General features: G+C 43.2%; 1 protein-coding gene across 9 annotated transcripts in view; it reads left to right on the forward strand.

Moving 5' to 3' along the window:
• The window catches only part of IKZF2 (IKAROS family zinc finger 2), a 117,571-nt gene extending 107,743 nt beyond the window's left edge, over positions 1-9,828 (forward strand). For all 9 annotated transcript variants that reach the window (XM_075756018.1, XM_075756017.1, XM_075756021.1 and 6 more), the window contains one exon: positions 988-9,828. In XM_075756018.1, the coding sequence (XP_075612133.1) occupies positions 988-1,712 (725 nt within the window). In that variant the 3' untranslated portion in view covers positions 1,713-9,828. The remainder of the gene's footprint in view (positions 1-987) is intronic.
• Positions 9,829-11,097: the final 1,269 nt, after the last annotated feature.

The raw sequence follows: 11,097 nt of genomic DNA on the forward strand, positions 1-11,097 counted from the left end.
GTGATACCCAACAAGCCCTGTGACTAGCATAATTTTACCAGCGTGTGGTTCTGGTTTCACATATCTGTAATGGCAGTGATTTAAAAAGGTTACAAGGATGTGGATTTGGATTCACACAGTGATGAATCAGCCAGCTTCATCTTCATTATGTATTTATTTACCCTGTGTCAATGAAAGTTGCTTTTGTCTTTTACCAAATGAAACTAAGCTATACATGTGGTTTCTCTATTTTGTTTTCTTACCTAAATAGACACTGGGGGTGGGGTGTGTCTTTTTTTTCTCGGTCCAAAACATTGGGGTGGGATTTTTTTTTTGAGGGGATGAACTACAAAGATATTATAGCCTGAATGCAAGGTGGTAGATCAGCCCCCAGTGCTCCTGGTACTTGCTCTGTTCTGTGAGTGCATGCAGTTGTTTTATATATTTTTTTTCTGCTGATGGAAGGATTTACATATTGTGGCTTTAAAGGCGTTAGGTCCCCGCCGTACCAGCCCCCTGTACCTGTTACTTAACTTTCTCGCTATGCAGCCCCGTTGTAAGGTAGGTATGAGGCACCTTGGAGTGCGGAGGACATGTCGTGCTGCCTCCTTTAATTTTGGGGGAGTACGTCTAGTGGTATAAACCGGGGGAGCTTCGTTACCTCGGTGGTTCAATCCCATTTTCTACCAGTTAACACGTGTTTCCTAACATGAAGCACGGGCGCAGCCAGGCCCAGTGGAAGGTTTGGAATCGGTCTGGAGGTCACTGCAGCTGCATGTTTCACCTGGAATTTAAAAAAAAGCTGTTGGTGAGATTGCTGTTTTATCCATCTCAGGACAACAAAAACTTTGTGGGAAGTAAGTAAACAAGTAGAAGGAGGCTAACTTTGGACCCTGGAATGAATTTCACTCAAGTCAGCAGTTTTCTGCCCCTCCCCACCCCTTTTACAGAGAAACCTTGGAGTCATTACGTTGATTTGTTTCTCATTCATTTGCTCTTGTCCCTTAGGTGAAAAGCTCATGAGATTTGGCTATCCAGATATTCCCTTTGATATGAACCTAACCTATGAGAAGGAGGCTGAGCTGATGCAGTCTCACATGATGGACCAAGCCATCAACAATGCAATCACCTACCTTGGAGCTGAGGCACTTCACCCCCTGATGCAGCACACACCAAGCACAATTGCAGAGGTGGCCCCGGTCATCAACTCAGCTTATGCTCAGGTCTATCATCCCAACAGGATAGAAAGGCCCATTAGCAGGGAAACAGCTGACAGTCACGACAACAACATGGATGGCCCGATCTCCCTCATCAGACCAAAGAGTCGAACCCAGGATAGAGAGGGCTCCCCCAGCAATAGCTGCCTGGATTCTACTGACTCAGAGAGCAGCCATGAAGACCGCCAGTCCTACCAAGGAAACTCTGCCTTAAATCCCAAGAGAAAGCCAAGCCCGGCTTATATGAAGGAGGACGCCAAGGCTTTGGATGCCACAAAAGCTTCTAAGGGCTCTTTAAAGGATATCTACAAGGTCATCAATGGAGAAGGGGAGCAGATTAGGGCTTTCAAGTGTGAGCACTGTCGCGTCCTTTTCCTGGACCATGTCATGTACACCATCCACATGGGCTGCCACGGCTACCGGGACCCACTAGAGTGCAACATCTGTGGCTACCGAAGCCAGGACCGCTATGAGTTCTCGTCGCACATAGTCCGAGGGGAGCACACATTCCACTAGGCCTTCTCATCCAAAGGGGACTCGTATGAAGTAGAAGAACTGCACATGAAGAAATACTGCACTTACAATCCCACTTTTCCTCAGACATTGAGACGCCTATTTTGTTGTTGTTGCTGTTGTTGTTGTTGCTGTTGTTTAATTATTATTATTAACCTTATTTTTTGTGGACCCAACCTCATTTGCTCTGCCCAGCTTAAGAATGGAAAGAAGGAAGGGAAGGGATAAAAGAGGGGTTTGTTGTTGCTGTCACTTTTTGGTGAGTGACTCGCCTCGCTTTCTGTGGGAATTGAAAGGCAGTCCCTTTCTGTCTCAGTCAGCTGTACATCGTGTCCTGTTTTGGGATGTTGCTCAACCCTGCTAGGTGCTTTAAAGTCCCCGCGAGATGCCACTCATTTATAATTTCAGATGAATAGGTAGAAACATTTCAGAGGAGAGCCTTTTTCAAACGTGTAGATACGGTGCGGGGTTTCTGTGGCTGGAGGAGAAGGGGGGAAATTTGTTCTGCAGAATGAACAATTATTTTTAAAGCAAAACTATTGGAGTTTTAGGAGCACGAATCAAAGTCGCTATTCCTTTCAAAATTACTTTCTAGGGTGAGCCATTTTCCTGGGTTCAGTGTGTATTGCCCCTCTAGAATGTAAAAAACAAACAAAAGAAATGTATGTCTTAACACTGTACCACATTACAGCAATTTGGTTTCATAAGTCTGAGGGCCTTCTGTGGTAAGTCTGAGGCTTTGTATTTTTATTTTCCTTAACTTATGAAGCACCTTTTTTAGAATTGTTGATTTGCTGTTACTCCAGGCCTATGTGTTGACTCACCGGCTTCTTAGAGACCCTTGGGAGCCTTACTTATTTAGTTGCACCCTATGTTTTAAGAAATAGCATATAGAAATAACATTTAAACTTGCTTCTAGGACAGTAAGTGGCCTAGGAGTGGGTGAGAGAGTCTGTAGTTTACTCAAGAGGTTCTGCTGCTCTTCTGAAATAATTTTGTTGTAAAATTACGGATTTTAAAATGACAAAAGTACTAGTAGCAAAGTGTTCTTTAAATATAATTATATATCTATATATACTTATATAAATACTTTCTCATTCTATTATCACAGTGTTAACTTCTTGGCAACAGCCTAAACTAAGACTTGCAGCTGGGAAAATACAAGGAGCCAGGTCCTCAGCCAGCATTAATCCTCTTAGCTCCATTGGATTTAGTGGAACTACCCCAACTACTTCAGCTACACCAGGTTCCGAGTCTCAACCATTTTTTTCTCTTGTTCACATCTTATTTGCTAATTTGCTGAACCAGTGACTTTTGTATTTGTCGTCAGTTCTGCTTTAATTTAAGGGTGGAAGTGTTTGCAGATTTTGCTGGATAGCCTTTGCTCTTGGAGAGCACGGAAGCCCTGCGAACGAACTGATCGCATATGATCTTCCCTGCTTCTTTAGGAAGTGATACATGGAGATGCAGGTGCTGTGCTTTGATTTGGATTTGCAGATTTCACCTTTATTCCAAATTTATTAATTTCACTCTAGGGAATACAAATGGAGAAACAAACTCCAGAGCAAGTCCTTGAACTACAGACTGGACAAGAGAAAAAAAACCCCACCAATCTGTTTTGTTTCCTTTCTTTCTCTCCCAGTAAATAACAAAGGCAGCAACCACCCAGCAAGTTGCCGGTTGCATCAGTAAAAATTGGGCTTAAACCTACGTGACAGATTGCCATTGAAACCCAACTGTTTGTACCAATCACAATTGAAATGTTGTTGTTTGGCAACAAGAGCGCAGCTTGAGAATGGAAAGATCTGCATAGGTTTAACCCTCTCCGTGCACACGGTCTCCATGTGCTTGGTGAGACCTTTTCCAAAGTTTAAAGTTACTAAAGTATAAAAGAGAGCGCAAGATCAGGCCATAATGAATTCCCATCTGCTCACTTCAGTCTGCGTACTCGATGCATGTGCCAGTTTGCTGTTCGTTTTGAGCGTACTGGGTTTTGTGGTTTTTTTTTTCTTCTTCTTCTCTTCCTAGACCTGGAGCATTTGAAAGTAGGAGCTGAGTGGTATTGATTGAAATCTTTTTATGGTGACATTCTTGGCAGCTAGAACCTGTGTTTAGAAAGGATACAGTAGATCATGGCCAGATTACCTGATGACTACTTCCCAGCACTGAAATGCTATTAAGTAGGAGCTGGTAAAGTCTTGCAGTAGCCTATTAATTATAATACAATATGGAGAGAAATGTCATTTTTCTAATGTGAGAGCTATCAAGGCTGTGAATATACGGGCTTTGGAGTGACAGATTTAAAGACCTATTCCCAACATTGTTCTTAATGTCGTTGGGTTTCTCCCCCTCCTTCTTACTTTGTCCTAATGTAGAGGAAACTCAGGCAAGTGAACTGCTGCCGTCCTCCGGACCATTCTCATTTTCTTGTGCTTGGTGCAATCAAAGGAGTTTGTGCAGGAGAAAAACGGGGAGATGCTGGAGGGCATCATTTTTATTCCAGATGGCTGTTTCTCTGTAGCTATGAAGGTTGGCTTAGGAGGCGGCCGGCCATGTTCTGCAGCAGGATGTGCTTGGAAATTCAGAAAAATGGGGTTGCTTTTACAGCATGCCACAAGAAAAAAAAGAAAAAAAGAGAAAAAGAAAAAGAAAAAAAAAGCGGTTGTGCTTTATGCTGAGGCAGGAAAGGTCTTTCTTTTAAGAAGAACTTGCAAAGGGAAAGGCGCTGGGCCTGAAGGTCACTAGGCTTGCATGCGCCTCCAGCAAGACACGTGCCAGAGCCAGAGAAGAGGGTTGCCGGCAATCCCTTTCTGTCTCTGGGGACAACGCTCCGTTCTCCCCTCTGTGGCCAGTGGAAAGAACATGGCTATGGTTTCTTGGAATAGTTAGCACTAGGGAAAAAGTGTTAAAAAATTCTGCCTGTGTTTGGGAAAGCACCGGAATACGGGAAAGGCAGAGAATCTCTTGTGTATCCACAAATAAGTTGGCTGCAATTATATCTGCAGTTCGTTAGCGTGCACTTTCAATCATTGATGATTCATTGATACCTCCTGTAGTGTATATTCTGTAGATGTTTTAAAGATCAGACGGGGAACCTCAGTGGGTTTGTAGCTGGCTTCAGTTAAGCCCAACTTCTTGTTCCAATGGTGGCGTGCGAGATCTGTACGTGAGCGCTGCCGCATCCTGGTATCGCAGGCACGGAGACCTGGGGAGGCAGCGGGGAGACACGCTGGTTCGGTTTTTTTCCAAAAACTGCATTTTTTGGAGAGCAAGAAGCTGAGGTGTTGCATTAATTTTTATTATCAATGTCCTTTTCTGAACACTCACTGAAGTTTTTCATCCTAGAGCTAGGGAAAGGGGAAAGATTCAATTCTAGTTCAAATTTTGAACAAAATTTTGGACTAGCACTTATTTTAGCATTCACTTCCTACTGAACATTATTAGAGGGTTTTATTTTAAACAGTTTGCCCCTACATGGAAGTGTGCAAAATGGGGCCACAGAGATTTTTTTTTTTTTCTTGCTTGCTTTTTGCAGATTTCTAAGAAAAGCTCTTGAGTTTTGTCAAGTTCATTAGTCGTTCACAGTGTACTAGGAATTTCAGTAGATAATCCTTGGCCTGCAGATCCATTTGTTCTAAGTATTTCATGTTGGAAATCGAACCTGGCTGATTTTTATTGGAATCTCTTGAAATTCTTGGAATTGTATTTCCAGTTAAAACATGCATTTGCAAATTTAGAATTGGCTTCCTGTGAGCATTCCCTATTTTCATTAAAAAAAAAAAAAAAGCCATTTCTGCACACATCCCTGCCAGTAAACCCTTTTGCTTCTTTTTACATCACAAATGGCAAGATTCTGTCTCAATTTAGAGTATTACAAGCCTATTAATTGAAAGAGAAGTGTGACTGCTTATGCTGCTCTTGGTATGATCCATATTCTTGGAGCAAAGGGCATTATCTATATATCTGCTGTTATGGCCAATGGATTTTACAGCCACCTCTCTTTGCAATCAGTTAGGAGTGCACATCAAAATATATAGCATTTTTCAGTAAAGCCAGCTCTTTACTCAGTAACTTATGGGATTAAAACAATTTTATTCTCCTTAAAAAGTGCTTCCATCTATGATGTGGTGTGAAAGGTGTCTAGGCATTAACCTCTATTGGTCTGTATTAGGGAAGAAGAATCTAAATTTGTTAATTGGCCTGATTTTTTTTTTTATGGTAGTAGTTTCTACAGGGTAAGGACACAGCTCACAAAATAGCCATGTGGAACTAAAGTATATGTACTACAAGGTACAGAAATTATCAATTTTAAGAGTTTCTAAATTTCTTTCTGTTTACAATTGGAATTAAAATTAAAATCAACCTAAGTTACATCAAACTGGCCTTTAATAGGACATTATTACTGTTGTTTAGGTCCTGAGTTGCCTCTTCCGTATTTGAAAGAAGCCAGACAACAGACACTCCTTCCTCCAGAAAGAAACTTCGGAGATAATTTAGGAAAAGGTGCTTATTTCAGTCGCAGTAATACAGTTCCTTTGCTAGATAATATTCCTTTCCTTAACTCTCGCTGTGCATTATAGTGTAAAGAGGAGGGAGAAGGGAGGCTGCACCAGTACCGGAGTCGCCTAAACTCCGTGTGGGATTTTAGGAAAAGCGTGATGAAATTGGCTTTGACGCTAGAAATTTGCATCTTAGCTTGGCTTAGTATCATTTCAAAACAAAAATGGATGGTGGTAATGGCCTGCGGTCTAGGGCAGCTGGAGATTTTGAGAAAGTATATTTATATATATATGGTACCATATAATTAGATATATGCTTTATTGTATATGTGCCTTTTTCAAATGCATTTTGGAAGCTCGTGATGTCATTCATGATATCCTACCATACCCTTTCAGAATGCATGACAAAAACCAACCCAAAGCAAGCATCCCTTCTCCTGCGGCGTAGCAAGGCAGGTCCCGCTCCCCTTCGGCACCCTCCTCGGCAGCTTGGCCCGGCCGGGGGACCGTCGTAGTACTTAGCTGTGAGATTTCCTGGAGTCAGCCGGCTTTTGGGAGCGGGTAGGGCTGAAAATTACCCTGGCAAAGTGCATTCCAGCTATCCAGCCAGAGCCGGTCTCGGAGCTGGTCCCAGCTGACACAGCGTCCCCGGAGCGACGCCGAGACTCGCTGCAGGAGCCCCCCAGCTGCACAGTGCCCCACAGTGCTGGGTCTCCTGTTTTCTCCCCCCTCCAGAGCTTTAAGTAAAGCACGCTGGAAAATGGACTTTGAAGTTCCCACTTAGGAACGGGAGCAGACTTTAAAGCATCTGCCACTCGCTTCAACCCAGAAAAAGAAATCCAGCAAGAACAAAAGTCCTTTGGAAATGGTTTGCAAGGTTGACTGTCACGCTGCTGCCGCCCTAATAATTGATGTAGAGATGAGCGTGCCTATAGATGTCATCGCGGGGGTTTATTAGCTGGAACGCTTTGGTGAAAAGCGCAGTGTTTGCTTCGGTACTTTCCTGGCAGGTTGGTGACCTAGTTTCAGATCTAGTTATTTACCCTGCCCAGGTGCAGCGTGCGAGCGTGCTGGCACGGGCACGGTGTGAAGCCCAGGCGCTGGCCTGAGCCCAGCGGCAGCCCCGTCCCAGCTCCCCTGCATCTCTGCTGGGGTCTGGGCCCGCGGCAGGCACAGAGAGTACGTGGGGGGAGGAATTGGGTAGAAAAGAGGCAGAATGTGCTTCGTAGTAAATATATTCCCTTTTGTCCCATTAGGAGTTGTCCTGAAGTATAGGCCAAGGAGAACATCACCGGTTTCTAGTTTAGCCTCCTCCAGCTGTGCCTGGACGTGCGCGATTTCAGTCCTCCTCCACCGAGGCTCTGAAGTGGACAAAGGGCAGCCAGGAGGAGGTGGTGTGCTGACGGTTTGCTGTGCTGCACGCTGAACAGGCCAAGATAACAGTAAAACTGGTAGCCGTGTAAATCACCTAGCTTTTCGGTTGAGCATGCAGACCTGGTCACTTCCAGCCTTCGGAAGGGTGGTTGTCAGTACGCTCACGTGGATCCTCATTTGGGAGGATAATTGCACGTGTTCTCTCCTTTTGTAAAAACTTTTTCTTTACATACAAATCATGGGACCCAATTAATCAGTGGACAGAAATGACCATTTCAGCAAAGATTTACATTGCTGTAGTAAAACCTAATATTAGTTACAGCTACAAAACAACCCCCCAAAACTGTGATGTATTTACTATAGCAGTACGTGAAGTATTTTAACAGAGTGAATGACTACGAAGTTAATCAGATCGTGTCTTGAGAGGGGCTCATGTGATGTGTGCACTGCTCAGAGAAAGGGAGCAGCTTGACCCAAAGCTTGGGCTGATGCCTCCTTCCCGCAGCACGTATTGATTTAGGCAACTGCACTGCAGCCCAAGAAAACGTTTGAGCACGCGATTATCCTCCTGCCATCCCTTCGATTAGATCTGGAAGCGCGCAGGAGTGTTGCAGTTAACCCTGTGCTTGATGATGACGGTTATTTGTGAGATCAGATTTGCTAATTGGCACAGCACGGCACCCCGGGTTAGGTCTCGGTGGTCAGCACTTGGTGGCGGGGCTCTGCGGCGAAGACGCGTTCGCTTGCGTTTGTGTAGCAGCCTTAATCCCTCGCGCTCGGCGGTACGTGAATACCGGCAGCCTCTAGTCTGTATTTGCAATCACGGATGCAATACGGACGCCTCCCGCGAGGCATGGTGGAGAGCATGACTCTGTTATTGGCACACCGAGGCCAGTTTGCAGTAAATCGGGCCATTTAGTTTTACCTCAAGTGACATCAAGTAAGAAAAGCTTCTTGAAGGGGTAGAGGTCACTGAATCCCCAACTATGCACTTACTGGGATTTGACATTGCTTACTGGAAATGGATGTTCATTCCTGAACACACTGTAACAAGGGAAGGACTTTTTGGTTATTTTTGTAGTCGTTCAGATTCTGAAACTGTGATCAATTATTTGACGAATTGTCAAGTGTCCTCAGAGCTTGAACATGTTCACTTCCTCTGCCGTGTAGCGGTCTCCTCTGGCGTTCAGTGCTTTTCTCTTTCTCTCTCCCCCTTTTCCTTCTCTGAGCTTTAAGTCTGGGCCTGCTCTTATCTCCTGTAGCTTTGGGCTGTCTGGGGGTTTGGGGCTTTGGTTTTGGGGGGGAGGGTTTGGGGTTGTTTGTGGTTTTGGGTTTTTTTTTGTTCATTGGCTGTACAGTCTGTTTACATATTTTTGTACTCAAGTGTAGTTTTATATTAAAAACAGGAAAAAGAAAAAAAGATAGTTGATTTGAGGAAAAAAAAAAAAAGGTACGTACTCTTTGTAACACTTTAAAGATCATGGGTACCTTCCGAGATGACTCCACAGTGATGTAATTATAATACTGTATATTTGCCTTCCTTTTTAGTTGGTTTTATTTTCTGGTTGTATTTTTTTTTCCTAAAATGTATATCTTTTTATGAGAAACTGGAAACTTTTAATGCAAATGTTTAGAAAGATATAAAATTGTAAAGTAAAAAAAAAGTCATATAATTTTTTTTTTTCCTGTTGGAAGAAAATGCTTTAAAAAAAGTTTTACTACTGTTGTATTCCAGGGTGGGGGTTACCAACCCCAGATTTGCTTCTTATGCTTCATTCTTGGGTCCTGCTTTCTAAACATGCTCATTGCAGACATGGATGATTTGCTTATATTAGTTTAAAAAAAAAAAAAAATCACCAACAGAACCACCTTTTTGGTTATTTTTCTGTTCAAGTGCAATACTTTCCCTGACGTCTTATTAAGGTACAATGGTTTCTTTTTTCTTTCCTCAGTCCACACAAATCAGTGAAACAAAATGCTCTGTCTTAAATACATTCAAAGATAAGGGTCAAGTAACGCTGTAAATTAAGACTGTGACTGACAGGAGGTGAGAAACTGTAAATTAAGGCTAAAGCCCATACCTTAACTCCTGCTTTTATCTGACATGGAAACACATCCGGTGTATGAATTAAGGACATACCTGTTCTTGCCTCTTCCTTCTTTTCTTTTGTCATTGCAGCTTTCTTTTTAAGAAAAGCACTTAATATTGATGTTTATTAAAAATAACAAAACAAAAACAAAAAAAAGATCTTTTGGTCTGATCCAAAACCCACTCAGTGGAGACTCTTGTTGACTTTGATGATGGATTTTGGATTAGGCGTAATCTCTTAGCTAGGGCAAAACCGCCATTTACTCTAATGGGAGAGATTTGCCTGCGTAAGAATTACAGGACTCGTGTCCTTTATCTACCTGAGAGACCAGAAAAGCTTCTTTAGAGTTGTCCTTGTCTTATATAAGTTTAGATGGGACTTGTTTTACATATCATACATATTTATATATGGTGTATTTTTAATGCCTTCCCCCCCCCGCCCCCAGTAGACTGAAGCCGCTGTTCTGTAAATATGTATTTAGGTACATAATAAAATAAAAAAAAATCCCGTTGAGATTTCTTTGAAAGGCAGTTACTGCGCACGCACAGTAGCCACTTTGGTCTTTTAAATTTGTATTTAAGATACTTCTTTTTAATCCTAAGAAAGGTGAGGAGACTGTATCCCGTTCTGATTGATTGCCAAAATTATCTCCCAGACTCTTGCGTTTGAGTTCCAGAAGCAAAACACCTTGGGTGGGTGACTGTCGTGGTTGCCCACGGGTTCTCACGCTCCTAGGGCCAAATCCTGGTAACCCCGCGTAGGCTGGCTCAGGTCCTCCCGCCAACGGGGGGCTGCACTGTGGCGGTGGGGTCGCAGCAAAGCACGCACCAGTTTGTGAGCGTCGTTTCGGGCTACGGGGTCGGACCCGTTTGTCACAGCATCTCCCTCACCTCACGCGGGGTTGCGCTCTGCCCACTTTAGTGCTGTTTGCCTCAAGCAAGCCGGGTGAGTAATCTGGCAAGTGGCCGCTTTTCTCCCAGGTTACGATTTTTTATTTTTTATTTTTTTTTTAGTTCGGTGACAGATGTTCTGAGCTCAAATTGAAGAATCTTTTAAATTTAAAAAAAAATCTATTAAAAGAAAAAAGAAAATCAGAGTTTATTCCAAAAATCAGAGTTTATTCCAAAAACCAGTGAAGCCACTGGGAATTGCCCCATTGCTTTACGTGGTCATTGGAACAGGCTTTTATACGAGGAGTTCAGAAACGATCCCTACGACAGTGGTGCATGTGAGCAACCCCAATGTAAAGCTGTGTCCCCCTGCTAAAAAAGTTTTGCCGCTGTAGACTGAACTATGGGGGTTGTTTGGGTTTTGGTTTTTTTTCTCCTTCTTAGTATACATGCATACGTATGGTTCCACATCTGTATGCGTGTACTCTGTACATGTGTGAGTGTTGTACAGCCATGTGAGAGTGTGAGTCTGTAT

Source organism: Balearica regulorum, chromosome 6 (assembly GCF_011004875.1).
Source record: "Balearica regulorum gibbericeps isolate bBalReg1 chromosome 6, bBalReg1.pri, whole genome shotgun sequence".
Lineage (NCBI taxonomy): Eukaryota > Metazoa > Chordata > Aves > Gruiformes > Gruidae > Balearica > Balearica regulorum.